The following is a 21,051-nucleotide window of genomic DNA, read 5'->3' on the forward strand; positions in this document are numbered from 1 at the left end:
GTCTGTTCGTTTGTTGTTTGTTTATTCAAATTGGAATATTTTCGTCCCAAACGGGATTCAATTTTAGAAGAGCAGTTGTTAAGTTATAGAAATATGAAATAAACCATAAAGTTAAATTTATAGAAGCTGGAAATTGGTAGAAGTATCATGGAGGTTGGTCACATTTAGTAGGTAAATAAATATGGCGGTGTCGTAACGTCGGGGCGTGTAATAAAGTGTAAGCCACTATAAATAAATGCAATAAATAACATTAAAGTGACATACTTTAAGTTTAAAAAATATTCACGGTGTTCAATAAATAATTACATGTTCGAAAAAAATAGTGTGTAAGTAATGACCAATTAGATCAATGACTTGGGATGGTGTACGGTGGTTGACATTAGGGGAGACGGGGCTTCGCTGCGTCGTCGTCGGTTCTCTCTCTCATCTGCGCTTGTTAGAAAGTAAGACAAGATGTGTTTATAGTAATGTTTATTTGTACGTTGTACGTAGTTAGTTAAATTGCGGGCTCTGGTTAATTATTCCACGATTTCTGATGCCTAGTGCGAAGTTTTCGTAATACAACGTACTCAGTAATTAAGTTTGCAAAGGCTCTTATTAGATTGTAATGCGCCGCAAACGTCGGAGGCAGTGCGTCTGTTGTCTCTGTCGCGGCGGCCGGGCACACCTCCGTTGACCTATTTTCTGGTTATTGCATTCAACCTAACTATTTATGTCTTGGGGTGTAAGTGGGCCGCCGGTTTTGCATCGCGTATGCAATAATTCAGTTTAGCCCCCGTCAGCCACCGTTGCAGTCCATAAATCCCAGTTAATTGATCTCTAATATATATTTAAAAGTGCAGAAAGTAATGTGACTTTAATCATTTGATTCAGTGCTGTGCAAAAAATGAGAACTAATGATTAAAATGTTGTATTGTCACAGATATTGAGAATCAAGAGGACAGTGAATTGAAGTGTTATTTGTATAGTAGTGGTGGTATGATGGCATGTTGTGTGCCGGCCAGGGTTTTGGGTTTGATAAAGGGTGAGAAGACTGCAATATGATGGACTCGGACCTGCCACCTGGTAGTTGCAACTCTACTGGACATCTGTCCACAATCGGATACCATACTCTGCCAGGTAAGTGATATGCATACTCAAATTTTATTACATATTATTTCTTATTATAAGTTTAGGTGTGGTTCATGTTTTTTTAAATGTGCAAGTCAGACATATTATTATACCACATAAAAAAGCATGATCATAAAATTTCAATATTCAAAATACATTATAAAATCAATTACTGAAATATTACACAATTATATAAAACACACACATCATAATTTCTATTCAAAACAACTACCCCATTAACACAATATTTTACCAACCAAACATTATTCATGGGATCTTTCCTTTTTAAGCCATTTCAGTAAACATTTGTCACTCTTATTAGTCTAAAGACTTGGTATATTCTCCTATAATGATATCAGAGTGTAAACAAGAAGACTGACACTTTTTACATTACCAGTTTACAGAGTGATAAGAGCTGATAACATGTAGGTAACTTCAAATGTTGTGAACTAGAAAGTTGACTTAATTATGTTTACTGATTACTTACCTTTTAAACTGGAATTGAATTTTCTTTTAAGGAAATTGCTGTTTTTAACCTACTCTTTGTTAGCAATTTTTGTTATAATCTACACTTTGTCTGCATGTTTTTAATATAACAATTGATGTACCGATAAGGTGTTCAATGAAGCTAGGTGTAACTTTGAGACATAATTTTTAGTCTAGTATTAAATATTATATTTTTAAAATGTAATTACATGACATTTCATTTGAACTAAAATACCTGTGTATCTCTTAAGGATCTGTCCATTTTCATATAATGGTTAACTTATTTATTACATAATCTTCTCATATTATATTTATGTGTAAATAATTCTGTGCTTTGTCTACTAAGTAAATTTACTAATAGAAAGTGTTATACATTTTATTACCTTTCATTCTCAACCTTATATTTTTAAATTTCAGAATGTTGATAACTAGTATCTATGGTAAAAACATTAAGTCATAAATTATGCCCCTTCCCTAAATGATAAACCAGTAACATAATTGTTATCTATGTTTTATAAGTTTTAATTACCAGTACTGATGAAAGAATGCTTTAACACAGATAATCATATAGTTTATAGTTGTAGTAATGATGATAAATACTGTATTATTTTACAGACATTAAAATGTTTTTAAATTATTAAAGATAGTCACATGATGATGAATGATAAATGTAAATAAGTAATATTTTTTTAAGTGATATAATTATGCTGATCTATTTGCCCATGTAATTCAAGAATTTAATATTCTATTACACACTCACACTTAAAATAATGTTATTAGAAAAACAGCTTAAATATATTGAAGCTTAAGTACTTCATTACAAGGTATAATTTTGAAAAAAAAAAACTGATGGAAACATACTCTAGGTGATTAAATAAACATAAATGTTAAGTTCTAATTATTTTCAATTTGATGTAGTTTTAATTGAAATTCTTGAGTATGCTAACATTGACTGAAGTTTATTTCAATAATAGTGGTTTTAAAATGACATCACTCACCCAGATTAGTCAGCAAACACTTCTAAGTAATTGGTTTTGAATAGATCTTAGTTTCAACTCTCATACAAATATTGTCCAAAGCAATCTTCAATTGAATAAATGTACACTTTCTTAAAGTATGTAGGCCGAAATATAAGACAGTAAAATAAAGTATTATTGTTTAGCCACGCTTTTTTATCGGGATCGCCCGACTAGTTTCTGACTCATCCAGAGTCCTTAATAATGAGCTGACGGGAGTCGAAAGTTGTTATAATAATATGCTTAAGACAGTCTGTCGACACTTAATCAAAATTTTAAGACTGAAGTAATTTTGCATGGTCGTATTCTAAGTTGGTTTACAAATTCTTTGTGCATTCTTTTCACATATTATATCAGCATGACCTGCGTAAATAAATCGCAAAAGTTAAGTTTTTTTGCGTCTATAATGTGTTAAGTAATCGTGATACTAACTTTAGTGTAATCGTGGCGAGGTCTAACGTGACTTATGTTAGTAAAGTACCAGTGGCTCAGGTGCATTGGACGTCCATTTAGGCAGTTCCATTTGTACAGGACCATTTATCGTACTTCATTTGTCACACGCTGAACCCAAACTTGCGCAGTTGACCAAGTAGATCGGACCGATGCGCTGATTGAAAATGCTTGTGTTACTTTTTTGTTCACCTTGCTAACGTTTGAATACTAATTAATGCCATCGAAAGATCAACTGACTATTTTATCAATCAATTTAGTCAATGTTTAAACTGTGACGCATTGTAAAAAAAACTATTGCGTGTCACAATAGGAAATTACAAATACGATAAATGCCTTAAGTTGCAACAATATTTTAAAGTATGTAATAATAGTGTAAAATGTTATTAGACACTTACGCAGATATTTCCGCGCAGGTCAGTCACGTGACCTCTAGTATAAAAACAACTATACTGTCGATACTATATTTATCTTACCTTGTAGGATTAAATCCAATTAATAGACACTATTATTATTGACGCCGTATCATGAGAATCCACTTATTTACTAGATAAGTGTCTGTCTGTTGTTCTAGTAAAACTTGTTAGCAATTCTCATTTCACTTGACATGGTCTTCGTTTTTTTTTTTATGTCCGTAAAGGACCGACAGTTTATCCCAAAAGGCCTTGATAATAGCCCTTGCCAAAATCTTGCGAGTAAGAACTAGAGGCGCCAATGAAAACCCACAAACATAAAAAAATAAACTCAAGAACGCCCCTTCATCCCATTCTTTATCATGAGATATAACTTTAATATCCAGAAACCTGAATACTCTTTCTATAGAATTATTACGGTTTTCTGTTTACGAGTAAACTTGAGAACCGTAATAATTTTTTGATGTTTCCCCAAAAAGCTGCGGTAACAATAACAATCCATTATTACATTACAACGTACCTACGATAACTTTTTCTGTCACGAGAACGTAAATATGATCTTTAAATTTTCAACAACGTGTCCAATATCAAGGGATTATTGTGCGAATAACGTCAATTTGCTGGCTCGTTGTCTATGATCACAGTAATAAACATTGATATTTTATTACGAGTAAAATATTATACGACTGGCTCCAAGGTGTGATTCGTGTTCAGCGTAACATTTCACGCTTAACGATGTGGTCTCATCAACTAGATATGAATTGAATAAGTAATCGTCCTTCGGTGCTCAAGTCAGTTGCCTAGTTCATATTTTATGGCCTGAATGATATAAACTAGTCTCGGATTTCAGTTTACGGGGAGATCATCAAATCAAATAGTATGCATGGAAAATAATAATATTGAAACTATGTCAACGCCTCAATGTCTAAAATTGAAAGAATGGTCCGATCGTACTTGTGTGGTGCCAAAATTGCAGTCAAAACTACATTTTGAGACCTGGTTACGACAAATCTCTATCCAATCTCCGAAAGTGCTAAGTCCACTAACAAAAGTCGCTACTGATCTAAGTAAAATATCGCGACTGAAAAGTATCTCGAGTGAAATGGCAATCGCTTTTACGATATATTTTCGTTTGTCATTTTATGTTACGTAGTCGTTTCTTGGCTCCGTGTATTAAAGGAGATGAATGAGCTCGTAGAGCGTAGGAAGGATACTCGATATAGTACTCGATAGCGGGTAAGTGCCCGCACACTGCTCCTGCACTGTAGCAAGCTTTCAGCTGGCTTGCGTACCCTCGATTGAACCTTCCCCGAGCATTGACCTTTGGGTCCGAATCGCAAAGATATTTGAAGTCACAGTGCTCATTCACTTAAAATTGATTCAATTGAGTTTTATATCACAACGTTTTTCTCAGATCTTTCGAATTTTGTTTGAATACGAACGGCTATCCTACTGTTTGAAGAAAAGGAAAATATGCCTGATGTGATATGTCAAGAATGTTCCTTATTCATATGAATGTGCTTTGTCAGTTCATAGATCGATGGGTTGCTACGAGCTATAGTTTGTATATTGTAACATAGTTGTTTATCCTTCATTGTACGCAGTACATGTATGTGTCATGCGGTTGAAGAGCTATCACAGCCAGGGACCAACTCTAATCCGCCGCGTTGTATCTAACAAACATTAGATACTACATGTAAACATATTCACTTCAAGATTTATGGTCTTCAGTTGCAATTTCCTATGCATTTTAAATAGTCAATTTTATTTGCGCAATTCCAGTCAATATTTAATGCCTTCTCTCAGGAAGCTCGCATACATCATTTATTAATTAGGGAAGTTTGCGAAGTATACGGAACTTAAGCTTTTGCTGCGCTTTTATCATGAAGCAAAAAGTCTACTTGGACCAATTTTAAATAGCAAGCTGAATCTGTGATAATTTTTCCTGTAGCGTAACTATTGTTTTACTTTTTCACAATATGTTGTTAAAAAGTTTTGCGTATAACTTGTGCATTAGTGTCGTTCCATGTTTTAGTAGTTAATAGTGATGTGTGTTGTGTACAGGCCGCATGCACCACTCCGCCAGCACACCGGCGGGGGTGGACGGCGCCGGCGGTGGCTCGCGCACGCCCCCCGCTACTCCCAAGAAGGGCGGCAAGATGCTCGCCGTCAGGGTGCAGATGCTGGACGACTCCATATCAATGTTCCAGATACAGGTGAGTCAGCTTCCCTTTAACATGAGTCCTGGAATTAAGACGCTCTCTAAACCGAATAGTGCGCGTCCTATTTTGTCCTTCTTGGCTGCCATGACCAGAAATGGCATTTCTGGAATCTTGCCGTCTATATGTAGGTTCTTGGTTCCGATCCTTCAATGTGATCTGAATATGTTTCTACTAAGAAAACGACTACCATTAATCTGAAAAAAAAATACAGCTGATGGTTGTTCTTACTTGAAATAATTTCTTAACAAAAGTTGAATTCAGAGATCGTCCATAATTTGCATAAAATTAAAAACTAACTGCGCTAAATTCTATTAGTTGAAGCGCACATCTTTTCTCATTCATTAATTTGAATTTGCTGGCTGTGTTAAATCCCTTTGAGTTTCGCTCAAACATTAATGGAAACTGTTGATCCGTTAGAGATTATGGACTTGGTCTGGGTGTTATTTAATCTCGTATAGTTTGAAAATTCCGATCCTTATTGCAACCCTGTCATGTTGATGGTTGTTGCGGTATTTAATATTATCGTTAAGTGAACGTAGCTATGGAATTCATGTACCAAGCCTAGCTTGAATGCAAGTAACCTTTATTCAACTAAGTGAGGAAATATCTACTTGAGCCCGAGAGATAAACATTTTTCTGAGACAGCGGTGTGAACATGCATTTTATTATTCAATCAAAACATGTATACAAGATAAGAACTTGATAGTAGTCAATCTAAATCGTTGTCATAAGATGAAAATAAGAAACCAGAAGATAACAATGCCACAAAGATAAGATGAACCATTCCAAAGATTTTTTATGTTCAGAACGTGTATTTTAACTCTATAAGAGAACTCAACCAGGCAAAACTTAATCATTTATTCGTGAAGTGTTACATAATATTCGTGTATCAACGTGTAACACATGTTCCAGACATAATATTTTCGCTTCCTATACACGGATCGAGATTTACTTAGTTTTGCTTCAGAGGAATTAATTGCGTTAACTTGTAAGTGGTTGCTACAGAAGTTTCTTTAATCAGGGACACGATGAAACGTTCCAACTCTAATTCTAATGGAAAGCTACTTAGCTCGCCACTTACAACTCCACCTTCTATCTTCGTATGTACATCATATCACTACATCAATACAAAATGCTTCTTTCTATATCCGACTTTACTCTTCAAGTAAGTGGAGGTTTTCTTCTCCTGATATTTTGCCAAAATTCATTGTAAGTTGTGCTGTTACATGTACCCAGAATGTCCCCGTGGGAAAGCTAATATTACGAACATTATAAGAATTCCAAGGAAAACGGAAAACGCACGTTATATCGAAACACGTTCGCAGATGTTAAGGAATTCTGTATACCTGTGTGGGCAAAAACTGAAATAAAGAAATTTTTAAGGAAAGGTTTTCTACTTGCTAGTTTGTTACTTTGTTTTTCATACTGTTTTTCATGGGTAATACAAATATTTGCTCGTAACTAATTCTTACACGTAACGTACGTGGAGGTTGAGAAGAAAAGTAGTACGAAGATTAAAATCCCATTTTCAGTGGAATAAGAAATGTAAGTTCATCTTAAACCAGTAACAACATAGAAAAGCAATAACACTACATTTTCAGTAACATTGTATTCTATAAATAAAGAACACAAATGTAGCCATTTTCTATATTGCTCTGGTAAAGATATACAAAGCCATCTATGTAAGAGTCCCTTGTCTCATATCCGTAAGCATTGTCAACTGATTGTACAATAATTTTCCTCTCCCCTAATGTCGAGAATGAGGCCAGAAATTAGTCTCATTTTATTCGCAGTTTTATTTTTAGATTCGCTCGAGATAACTTGGTCAGACGACCCGATGGTAATGAAATTTTTATCAGTTGACCGTAGGGTGATTACAAACTTCCTTTTGACTTGATAGCGGCGTCCAGTAATGGGTTATTTATATTATTTTGCCTTGTAGGTGCCTATATTGCTAATAAAGTGACGGTGGGTGTCGTAAATGATCGATTTTTTTATATGTTTTAGGGGCGTGAACATTTTATATAAGAATTTGTTATTACTTCTTTTTTTATTAATAAGAAAACCTCTCTAAAAAGTATGACTGATACAGTCGGAAGAAATTCGCCAGTTCACAAAATGTTTAGTTCCGCTTTTCAATACGTCTCCATAGTGAGTTTCGCCCCTGGCGCGTGGCGGCTTGCAAGGGCAGGTCGCGCGTGGGCGTGGCTCAAGGGAGCTGAATGCTTAATGTGGATAACTTGTTCTTTCTGAGACAACTGGGTCATCAAACATAACTATTGTTGTCATATTTCCTCGTAGAAAATTCGGCTTTGCTACATTAGCAGTAGTATATTTGACAATTTATTTAGGTCCAACTCGGTGTCTTAGAAAAACATTGCATATCTCATAGTCATTCAAAACCGTATAATGTATTTTGTCTAAGTAAACTAATCATAATGGTATTTAAATACCTGGGTGCTAGATCCTTCTGTTGTTGTTTTTGAAGGTGAGAATTGATTTTATTTTTTTCTTAGAAAACGTAACACGCTTTGTCCTTGTTATTAGAAGCCAGTGCTAAATAGTGTAATGGTGCTAAGTGGCAAAAATAAGTGTAGTAAAAAAGAAAAGAAAATAATTTTATTGGCACGTAATGAAATAAGTGTGACTGCATTCATGATCTAAAATGTTTTCATAAATGTAATATCGCATTGGACCGTCTTTATCGCAAACTGTTGAATTAATTTCTTGCTAATTATCATCTCTCAGTAATTCAGCACGAACTACTAAATTACTGCGAATTCACGATGTTTATTACGTCTAACGATGTCATCTCATTAAAATACATTTATGGAAGTCATTAGACAACCCATTAATGTATTGACAACATTTTCCTATTACCGAACGTGGGCTATCAATTACAACCGAAAATATGTTTATTGAGGGGTGCAAATTGGCCGTACATTCATCCCCTTCAATTCGCTCATTATTCGCCCGCGTACCTCGATGTGTTGATGCATAATACAGGTGTGAATACACAACTTGACGTTCCCTCTAATTTACGCTGGCAACTATTTTGAATTTGAAATGAGTTTTCCTTGTGCGGCACGGTCCTGTGCATAATATGACCAGGGCCCGCAAGCCGTCTTCAGCCGTTATGTCCCTAAGGTATGCGGCGCTGGACGAGTAGTTATAAAGTTAGTCGGCTCCAACCATATGATTCTCTTAAATCTGACAGTTTAAGAGCTCATAATTTTCGTAATTTAGAAAACAGTAACCTGACTGGCAGTTTACTCACATGTTATGCAGTCTTTATCACTGACAAGATACTTACACATTACATACTTATATGTAACACTTGCAGAAGTTTTTGTACAATTATAAATTTCAAACTCGGAGTATTAACCTGCCATATTATGGGATCCCTGGAACATTGTAGGTTTTGTTAAAAGCATTACATAAATTTATGCCGACACTTTCCGCAGGGCTGTGTGGCGGGCATCGCCCCCTGACCGCGCGGTTGCCGCATGTAAAACCGATAACAATTTGGCCCCAGGGGTTATAAAAATCCTCCTTTTCACTGAGAGCTCAATGGATGGCAAAACCATCACTGCTATGATTGAGTGGCAAGTTTAATTTGTTTTTTTTTTTGGTACGTTTACGATAACTCTTTCAGTGATTAAACTGATTTAATCAGATTAAACTGATCTAAACTGATTTTCTGATTTTCAGTGGTTGCTTCATCCTTCTATCAAATAAGGTATTAGTTAGCGACAACATTAATAACAGAACAATTAAGTTCGAGCAAAATTTTACGAGCAATTTACTCTATAGATAATGATCGATAGACACGTCCGTTAGGATGCTATTGCCATTGCCAATATGACGCGTTTACAATAAAATGAACTGAATATTCCGGTGTGTGACCACTGCTAATGACATTTATTACCGGCAATCAGCAAGCGTCCGACATATTGTCAGTGACTAATTGATAAATATTGGTTGCTATGAAACAGTATGATGGACATAGCTATAGTTGCTAGTTGGTTTTATACTTATCTCGGACTTTTTTTAACGTTTGTTTCTTGTGTGAACAAGCTGATGTTTCGCAATAGGTTTGGCTTCATGGGAAGTTTCAAATAACATTTTGAGACCTCAGCCTATTTATAGAAGCGTCGCTATCCTCGGTTTAAGTACTACATTTTCGAGCATTAATTACCCGTGTTCATTATTTAATTAATCCCTTAGTCCCGTATTAAGGCTCTACCTCTTCCTGATATATCTCTTAATTGCCAATTACGTCAGTTATGGGGGAGCGATGAGATGTATTTATGCCTCCAGTCTTATACATAGTTATGGATAATGTTAACCGATAATAATCCAGCCCACTGTTTTCTGCACTTGAATCTCCGAAGAGAACAATTGATGTTTTTCTTAAAAGGTATTTTGCTTTCGAAAGGCCGTACTTAGATATTATGACCCCACGATACAGGATAAACGCTTGAGTAGGGAATGTTTTCTCAGCAGGAAAATATAAAGAAAAGGAAGGGATTTCGGAACTCGGGGAACGCAGTTAATAGAAATACCGGAACGCCTAAAACGAACTTACATTGACCTTATTGATGACATCCTTTTATAAAATAAGCTTCGTAAAGCGCACTTTTCAGAATGAATGAGGCTTCAAGCAAATACAAATGTTCGATAGAAATGAAAAAAGTTTAAAGCTCGTACAGTTGATACAGTTGATTGTATCTAAATACTCTCCTTTACAATACCATTGTCAGGCTTTGCGGACGTAACTAATCCTCTCTAATCACCGACTATAGGTTTCACATATGTCTCAATACTGCAGTAGGTTTGTCGGATGCGGAGATTTTATCCAGTCCCAGCGAAGGATCGGGATAAAGGTCTTAGTTACGTAAGCTCATGTTACGTTTAATTCGATTTATTTTGCTGACCCTTGTTCGTTGTGTCGGAGGATCTAACTCGGATGTTAGCCTGACACAATGTGTACTATTAGTCAGAAGATGACAAATAATGTATTGTTGTATTGATCGTTAAAGTAAAACATGTTGCACTTGCTGCCAAGATATAACCAGTGATTTGCGGTTAGGTATTGTATCTGATGTCTTCGCATTCAAGACTACCAATATGCATTATCCTGTATTAGAGACTTGTGTATTCCATTGGAATGCGTATAATGGGCCTTAGGTCCAAACAGGTGGTACACGCGAACTTTATGGCCATTATTTCCTGGCAAACTCAATTTTGGTCCCAAATGTGCGATGAATACAGAGTTCGGCGTGTTGTTGATTTTGCGATTTCCGAGTATTGGCTTCATGGAGGCCTAGATTTACTTCGTGGAAATATTTGGTTTTAGATTTTTAAGGATTTTCACGAAAAATATATACATCCCGCTTAAATTGAGAATATTCATAAATTCCTTAAACAAATGTTGTATAGTTTTATGTTTTTTTGTCCTCAAATGTACCTTGTACCTAAGTGTCATATTATTTTAGACAGTGGCTTAGATATGCCCACGAAAAATACTTGATTTGCCGAGTGGGATTGATATAATGAATAAGATCTCATTGATGACTATACCAGTTTTATTTTCTGCATCGTCATTGTAATTATATGTGATGCGTTCATACGGATCTTTGGATGATTAAATGTCTACTATACGCGGATATCCCAGTTTTGTAATTACGGCGGCGTTTTGTATGCTGCGGCGCCAAATATTGACGTTGTGCTAATTTCACTCGTTCGTTAGATTTAATGCTGTGGCTATCAGATCGTTAACTATATTGTTAGGTTTCGTAGTTAAGAATTTGATATGAGGAGTTTTTTCAGTGTGATTTCGTCCGCATTACAAGTAAATTTACCAATAAAATCATGGGCATAAAAATTCATAGATAGTCTAGAAAACACCGAATATCCTATATCAATGACTTGTTTTCAGCTTAGAAGAGTTGACATAAAATAAGTATTTTGTGTTCATTACGTAGTATTTCAACAGCCATGTTTTGCACCGAGCTTTTAATTATGGAAACAAAGTTTTGGCAAAATTTTATGTTAACTTAAATATAACATATGAAAAAGACGTCTTAAAAAACTATTTTCGCTTTAAATTAAATTCGCTTAACGAATGTAATTGTGTAAGTCAAAGTAGAATAATTGATTAAAGTGCCGAACGTTAAACGAGAGTTGCCAGCTGGTGCTAAATTAACAAAGCCATCATCGAACAATGTGAACTTGTAACTCCCAATAAATCGAATATTTGCACGATTCTACGAGTCTATTCGGAAACAATCAACTTGGTCTGCAATGCGATTGCGAGCTATGCGATTTTTCAATTATCTGTTATAGGCCACTCCAACTTTGCCTTGAACCAATCGATCGTTATTCCGACACTCTAGAAACTTTTGTAACTCTTATCCATCTCTATTTGGGAATATGGAAATAGGGCCCCGACATACGAATTAATAGACGTAATTCCGTAAGAAAATTTTAAGAGATTTTGTAAAAAAACCTCTTGATCATTGTTTCCAATGTAACTTGCAAATCAATCACCTATTTATTTAAGGTACTTAAATATTATTAATCATCTGATGTTTTTCGACGGTTCAAATATTCTTCTGAAATGAATATGAACCAAAACCACATCGTCGAAGACACTCGAGCACGTTTTTGATAAAGTCCAAAATGAAGACTTCGTTATTCATGAACTGCACGATATAAAGTTAAGTGTAAAGGTTGTTTACCTCGCTGAGTTGAATGTACCTAATTTTGAGTCTCGCTGACTGGAAAATAAAAGAGGGTTTGGAGCTGACACTTGAAGAGTCATATCTGGTACGGCTCTAGATTAATGACTGCGATGTGTCAAGTGACAAATCAATATCGCAATAAGAATCACGGGGCGACAAAAGGACGTTAACCCAAATTTCCCATCAATAATTTCGTCCATAATATGCAGACTTCGCGTTCGTACTTTCGCTTTGACTTCGTAAATAAAAATTTGTATTAGAAGACGACACCTAAGGTGACGGAGCCTATAAATACAGATTTAACTAGTAGACTTCTTACTAATTAAACAAGCTGGCTTAGCAACCTAGATATCCAACCAAAGTTTCATGAGTATATTGTTTTTTCAATATTTCAAGGCGTTTTGATAAAGACATGATTTAAATATATTTTTTCCGTTTGCAAGGCTTTTAATAAAACGATATTTGTGCCCATTGCCAGCTTGTTCATATCTTTAAATTAACTGCATGTTACGAAATGTTTTGTCGCTTGCTAAAACATTTCGGATCCGCAAAAGTTTCACATTTCCTTTTCAATACACTACTGTTTAAATATGCATCGTTGCGTTTTCGTTAATTCAATTAGCGTCACAAAATCGAATTTCTAATTAATTCTTACAACGCACTTAACACAAAAACTGCATTCGTTCAATTATGCTGTCATGTGTCTAGTATTTTTTGGAAACGATAAGTCACTAGTATCCTGTTCTTTGAAAATACAATTTGTTTAGCATCCTGACTAATTAGTTTTACTGCGAGCGCCGCTACGAATGGTAATTGCCTAAATTTTTGCAATTAGTGTTCGTTTGGACTTATGGTCTTTTAGTAAAGAAAGGAAAAACATTTTACCATTCGTTTCCCTTCAAGCACCATTGAGGTAAAGTGGTTAAACAAAAGCGAATCAACTTTAATATTAAAATTTGCAATGTGATTAAGGGCACAAGATAATTAATTCTCAATAACGTCACTGAAAGGTCACAATGCAAATATTTGAAGTCATTAATTGGTCAGAGTATGGCTATAATTATTAATTAACATGTATTTTTACTGAACAAGGATTTTATAGGAGCAACAACCCTTTGGAACATCGCTATGTTTTTTATTGTTCTCTTCGGGCCGATAGTTATCTGTTTTACGGCTTTGCTATAAAATGATTTTGATTAACTTTGAATCGCCTGTGCGTTGTATTCCGTATAAAGTACAGGGATGTATTCACGTTAATCGAAAATCCTCATGTAATGCGAATATAAATGAGTTCTGGCTTATTTAAGAGTAATCGAATTTTTATAGCGTTAAAGTTCGAGCCTTAAACTTTAAACAATAAAACACCCAAGTTTCTGGACGTTTCACAACGATCTAACAATAAATATGTTTTTATTTGAACATCGGTTTGGAAGAACTGCAAAACAGCTGTTTTAATAAAATTGCATAAAATGTATAATTTAGTATTATTGAGTCTGCTTGAACACACTGAATGGTATATTAATATCGGGATGAATAAAGTAGCTCTTCGCGTAGCTAAGTTTGTGTATTTTGCTTAGAAACTAGAAGATATGAATTATTAATATTATCCTCGTTCTCTTTGTAGGTATTGTTAAAATTGTTTTCCTTACACAAGATAATTTCTCATGCACGTTCTACCTACTGCTTTTCTTTAACGTGCATTGCTGTTATCTCATTACATTATGTTGTAGCCTTTTTCTTTAAAAGTATACAACCTACATGCATGTATTTGTATGAAATACTGATTACATCGACGTTGCCCAACCCTGTTTCCATTCAACGAGATTGTAAAGCCTCGTTTGCTGTATAAATTTACAACCCATTCAATATCAAAGATATGCTCTCATCCCCGAGATAAGGCGACATTCAGGCGCCCATAATTTTCGTCAACTTACAGTTTAAGTATGCAAAATATTTACACTGGCGTGCAAGTTAATTGGCATTCATGTGACTAGAATTTACGTTGACCGCTTCGATGCGAGATTCACTGGCCAGGATAATGGTTTAACGACGCTTTCATTGTCACATGACATTCTTTGTGCGTCAGTGAATGATATTAGCTTGCTCAGACTTGTACATCTGCCTGTTATATAGCTGTATGACGGTACAATAAACATGCAGTAAAGGATTTAAGGTATGTTCTCGGTATTTTTGAAGTAATAAAGCAAGCGCATGACTTGTTTGTCATGTGTTTAATTATGAAGACCGATATAAATGAATGAATACAGTTTTTTAGGTCATAAAACAACCATCAAATTCATTATGAAGTCACGTAGGATGATGACGCGAAACTCATTGTCTTAATACAGCTTCCTATGTCAATGCATCTACATGCATTAGTCTTGATCGGCTCGAAGTTAAAGTTATGCAACAGAAGGGACAGGCTGACGCTGTAACTAGATTTGATTATTTAGAGCATGATAAAAGCTCCATAGTGTAAGCTGACCCGGCGTGGGTCGGGGGATTCGGGTGGCCTACTTGTGATATGATGCTACCACACTGTTGCGAAATAAGGGAATTGTGGAAACTCTCAAGTGATTTTAATCGTATGGAAATTTCTGGCTTATTGCCATAACGGGAACGTGGCAACGAATTTTAAACAGTTTTATCGCGCCGAGCTTAAATTGTAAGCCAATATTTTTTCTAACTTAGTGTACGTAGGCTTAAAGCGATTTCCCGAACAATTGCCGGGATGGTTGACTCATTTATTTTGTGTTTATTTACATTGTTATTGCTGCAACAAAATATATATAACAACTGCTTTCAAAATTTTCATTAGTTATGACGAATACATACATGCATAAAATGATAAAATATTGAATCTAATATACCATAATAATTTGTATTCATTTATGTATGATATGCTTAGTTTATTCAAATGTTATTATGGAGATATTGTTTGATGTATTTGTACGAGAATGACGATTCCATACAAATTATACTTGTTTGTAAATTATAGTGCACATACATAAATGTATATTATAAATATCCAGTGACAGGATTATAAATTAGCTACTTGATATGATCGCGTAAAGCTGTTTCACATCAAGTAGCCAACTTCATATTTTCTTGCGTTAATTTTGGATATCTTGAACAAGTCTGGTTTATAAACAAAAATATACATTTTTCATTAAGTGTAAACTTCTAATACAGACTGTATATTAAACGGACAAACTAAGGTCAGAATAAAGGAGGGTCGTTACACAAATCCTAGGCTTCTTAGTAGTCTTTACCGTTATAAACATTACTGTTTACAGCTTAAAGCTCAAATTATTCGTATTCCCGTTGTATTCAAATCTCCGGCTTAGTTTAAGCAGATATTTATAAGGGACGGTTATAACTGAACCCAGATTCTACCCCCTTATTTATGTAGGCGTTAAAGACCCGTCTTGATATACACGACGTTTTTCTTATTCATATCACTAAATGTATCGGATAATTGATAAATATGTATGAGAATGTTTGGATTATAAATGAGTCTCTCTTTTTATAGGGGTATAAAGTGTTTGTGAATTTGAAAGAGTTTTGTGTATATTATACAACGCTATTGACGCTTGTAAATAAAGTGAGTTTCTTAATGTTATGAAGACTTTAAACTTTTTATATGACTGTCTCTCAAGTGCAATATATATATGTTTTTCTAAAATACTGCTAAAACAAGACGACATGGCATGCACCGTCACAAACTTTACAGATCTAATGTTGCATCCAAGCATCTAACTCTACACGCTCATCTCTATAATCTCTAACTTTACAAACTACACCAAGTCAAAATATCTGGCTTAGCCGTTACGCTACAAGGCGAAAAATAATGTTCACTGCCTTACCGTGAGCGTCAAGTGCAATTTTCATTACTTTTCTGTTACACCTACAATAGTTCTTGACGTTACGCTTTTCCAACCAGCATCTAAAATAGGAACCATTACTTGATACAAACAAATGAACACTATCTTAAAATATTCTAGTGAATTAGTACGCGACGAAATCCATCAGTCATGTTGGCACCGAGTGACATCACTGATCACTCGCGTGTAGGTGTTTCAAGCATTTATTAGTACCTGTCTCTTACATAACCACTCGACAATACGACTTGTTCATAGTGTGTTTTAAACCAATGACATCATTTTCAACTAGAAAATGATGTCATTGGTTTAAAACACCTTTCACACACACCTTTTAAACACCATTCCTTATATGGAATTATTCACACTATTTACGAGGTGGAGTTTTTTCTTTAAATCCTTATACTCGGAAAACTCTCGGTTATTGATTTCGACCGACTGAATTGGCTAGTGTTTTTTTTGTTCGTGAATTCTAGCTACAATATATAGAATGTAAAAAATACTGGTAACGACCCTTCAGTTTAAAGTTAAATGGGAGTTTCGGTAAGATTCTCGTTGGAAAAATGCAGGCTTTGGCACAGCTTCCGTTATTCCGAATATATTTTATAATATTTTAAACAAAAAGAAATCAGAAAAACTATTTATCCTATAACGTTTTTTTAGTTTTCAGCGTAATCATACATTTTTGAAAAATATAATTCGCTTCTTCGTTTTTTGTATAGAAGATACATTTTATCAAAAACATCTATCTATTTATAGAAATAAGCTATTGTCTTATTTACGTGGAAACAAAGCACGTGGGGACGTATAATCGTATAAATAATACGCAATATCCACAATCAACTATCGCGTGCAACTACACAATACACAATGTAATTGAGACCATTTTATCTCAGTACAAACCTACGTACTTTCTACTACCTATGTCCTGTTCGTTCTATAAAGAGACGTAATATCCGTAATATTTACATCTCTTACGTTTGACAAACCGCTCTGAACATTCAAACTCAAATTCCAAAATGTGCATACAACGCTCCAGAGCCATTGGAATTCAAGTCAGGTCCTAGATCCCCGTTGAAGACAGCTCCGTTGATACTGCGACGCGATGTTGCGGCTGCATTTCTGTAGCGACTACAATTTAGCATGCGACGCCCCGTTTGTTACGCGACTTGTATTATGTAGACAGCTCGACGCCGGGTCGGGGATCGGTCACGTTTCTCTTTCCTTATATGCACATTAACTCACATGAATTGAGACTTGCAAGGTTTTGGAAAATATCATTTATAAAATAAGTCCATACAAAACTCGTTAAAACTAGAATTTACGCTAATACCTTTTCCTCGCCCATAACGTTTTTTTTGTGCAATTGATCCATAATGTATCCGAGTCTTTTTTTGTTCAACCTCCTTGAGCGTGTGTAGGGATATACGAAGCTTATAAGACTTTATTGGAAACCGTTTCGTCGAACAAAAGTTAGGGACGGGGCCTGTAGACTGTCGTTTCGCCGACACCGCCAAACACTTGAGTCGATCGACGGCTCAAACCCTCAGCGCTGGCTCCGTAGATAAGTGGCGATTGCTTCGACGTTAACGTATTATACGATGCTTTTAAAGACAGGCTGTAGGTTTTATATGTACAAATACTAACAAGACAGTTTTAACACTCAAAATTATTGGAAAAATAGAATCAATCAAACGGCTGTTGTTAGCTATAATACTGGCCTGCTACTAATACCCCCGATAAGGCTAACTCATCCGTAAGTAGGTAAATAATATAATAGAATGAGTTCGCAATATTTCTGTTTTCGATGACAAAACTACCAATACTGTATTCTTAAGTTCCATCTGTCGAAATATTGTTTTCGTGCTACACACTTCGGGGTACATATTCTAGACTACATGTTTTATGTTCTAGTCAGTATGTATCTTATTGATATTGGAGTTTACTGTGTACGGGAGTCTGGACTTGTATTTGTTCTGGAGATATTTGTTTATGCTCTGGAACTGTAAGTGTAAATATTAAGTTTGGTTATAGACGAGATGTAGGCGAATTTAAGCCTAGTGTCGTGGAATGATACCGATGAAAATAGTGGATAGCTGTTATTGTGGTTATTTCTATTGCTAAAAAAGTCCTCTAATTGTTTTCAAGCTTCTAAAAAAAGTAATGAAACCCATCCTACTTGGCGCTCATCAACAAATTTATTACTGAAAGAAGCGTTGCTCTCTCGATCTTAATTTTTATGATTTGTTGTTATAATGTCACCAGAAATACAAATCAGTAAAAATTTCAACTGCTTAGTTATAAAGGTTCATGTGATAAAGTCAGGTGATGGACGGACGGTCGGATAACAGAGCTACAGTAAAAGAGTTCCATTTTCACCCTTTGGGTACGAAACTCTTACAATTGAACACGGCAGCATCAGACTAAAGTCAAATGTTAACAGCAATATGTTGTTTAGTCTTACCGTAACTAATAAACGTATATCGCATCACATTTTTGATTATTTACGCTTTTCATATCATAGCAATGCGCGCAATCCGTTTGTAAATATTGCATGGCATATAGCAAGTTTGATTTCAAACTAGGCACGGAAAAATGAGAAAATAAAATTACTTTCGCAAACTTGTTTTAGACTGAAGCTTTACAAACATGAACGAAATATTACAAAAGTATTTCAGTTCGAGTTGAATTTGATAGAATGTTTTAGACGGCTGTTACGTCGGGCGTTCACAGCCGACGTGGTTGGGATTCAGGTAGTTTAGGAATTTGAATATTTTACACTTCAAAACTGAAATGGAAAAAATATTTTTATACAACAATCTTTGCAGAACCGGTGAACACTTTAGTCCCGACGTACCTCTATGTATTTGAAATGTGACCTAAAGGACATCTCAAAATTTACTTATAGGTTATATTATTGTCCGCGAAGAGATAATCTATAAACAACTTGCTTCATTGATAGGCAACATCAGATTCAGAGAACTGATCAAGCATATCCCAGATTTGTAAGCTCGTTAACGCTTTTGTTTGCCCTACAGAAGTGGCGTATCGCGGCCCAGCATCCTATACATCTAACAATAAACCTATTAATCTCCTTGTCATGATTCTGCGGATAAAAAATCGCGCGCAGGGCGGTGCTCCTGTCGTGTTTAATCTGTGTTTGTGTCAACCCTTATCTGTGAGCCGGCTGGCGTTACGCCAGAAATTTATCGTTGAAACCCTGAGCCAGCCAGTTTTGATTGCCTCAATGACTCTATTGTTCTTTCCGTCTCCTGCTTCACTCAATTTAGTGCAGCATTAGGCAAGGAAAATTTACACCCTCCTCTTGAATTAGTACGTTCGGTAACTTAAATTAAGTTTCACATCTTGATATATGTTTGTGTTTTCCTCGTAAGCAAGTATCGGCTAAAATGTTGGTAAATTATTTATCAACATCAGAAGCCCTTAAGGTAATAATATTTTTGTCGGTGTTGGCTGGGAAATGGAACGGTGACCTAAATACGCAGAGGCTGCCAATTATAGGCTATTGCTGTTGGTTCGGTTATAATCGACGTTACGCCGCTGTAGGTGATTAATTGTTGCGCCAATTAGCACCTCATTATACTTTGGCTAATTTTCGCCGCTCATGGTGAATACAATTTGAATACTTTTTTAATTACATTAAAAATTACCATAAATTGGCATAAGTATTAAACATTCTTATTTTTATAAAACACATTATAATTAATTATTATATCTAATACAATTTTAGGTTAAAGCTAATTCCTTAATAAATATTCCATGTAAAATGTTTATTGAGTTATTGAAAAATCAACCATTAACAGCATGTTACGTAATGCAAAGTGGTTGACTAAACGCCCTGAGGTTCGTTGTAAACATCATTTCAGTTTCCACATCAAGTAGGTATCAAAAGATGAGAGGTTCTGTTCCAATATAACGGAACGTGGTCGTCAAAGCCAAAATAAAAACCCTTGACATGGGTTGCCCTTCCCCCATTTTCACCACATTGAGAGGAACGAGTCTTACAAGAAAAGTATATATTTTCATTACTTTGTCACCTGAAATAACGTCTATCGAAATTGAATCTTGAAGAATATCTCAACGAAATTGACCTTCATTCAGAAGGTCAATTTCGTTCCCAATCTCAATTTGGAGATTTTGCTGAGGCAAGAAACACTTGAAAGCGGCCCGACTCCGGATTTGGCTTCCATCTTAAATTATTAACAAGTTTTAAGTAGAAACGCTAAAGTAGAACTTAATTAAAAGTTATAAAATTACGATATTTAATGATTTTTGAGATTTACGCGAATGTTTAGGATAAATTTATTAAAATTTATTGTTTAGGAAAATATTTTGTTTGTTTTTTTTGTGTTTATTTAGTTTTGATTTTGATTATATTAAAAATTATTTTACTTTCAGGTTTAGATTGTGTATATCAAAATAAATTTTACGTAACACGTAGCTTAAGGTTTATTCTAAAGGGTAAGCTTGACGTCAGACAGACCAGTGATGCAGATTCATGCGCGGTTTTCTACTCGTTTCAGTTTATCGGAGCCCCTTATAATATTTGCTGAGATCGATTAAACCTATTTATGTTAACGATAGTTTATTAATGTTGTAATTAGTAACTGTGTATGTAGGTAGTTAAAAATATGAATGTTCAAACTTTTTGGAATAGGTTATATCAACTCATTTCCATAACATATCTAATTCCATTACCTTCTCGA

At 35.1% G+C, this 21,051-nt stretch overlaps 1 protein-coding gene across 1 annotated transcript in view; it reads left to right on the forward strand.

Annotated features, from left to right (window-relative positions):
* Positions 1 to 449: 449 nt before the first annotated feature.
* The window catches only part of LOC113493044, a 50,834-nt gene continuing 30,232 nt past the window's right edge, over positions 450 to 21,051 (forward strand). The window contains exons 1-2 of the mRNA XM_026870826.1: positions 450 to 1,119; positions 5,540 to 5,691. Coding sequence (XP_026726627.1) covers positions 1,041 to 1,119; positions 5,540 to 5,691 — 231 coding nt within the window. The 5' untranslated portion in view covers positions 450 to 1,040. The remainder of the gene's footprint in view (positions 1,120 to 5,539; positions 5,692 to 21,051) is intronic.

Source organism: Trichoplusia ni, chromosome 4 (assembly GCF_003590095.1).
Source record: "Trichoplusia ni isolate ovarian cell line Hi5 chromosome 4, tn1, whole genome shotgun sequence".
Classification (NCBI taxonomy): Eukaryota; Metazoa; Arthropoda; class Insecta; order Lepidoptera; family Noctuidae; genus Trichoplusia; species Trichoplusia ni.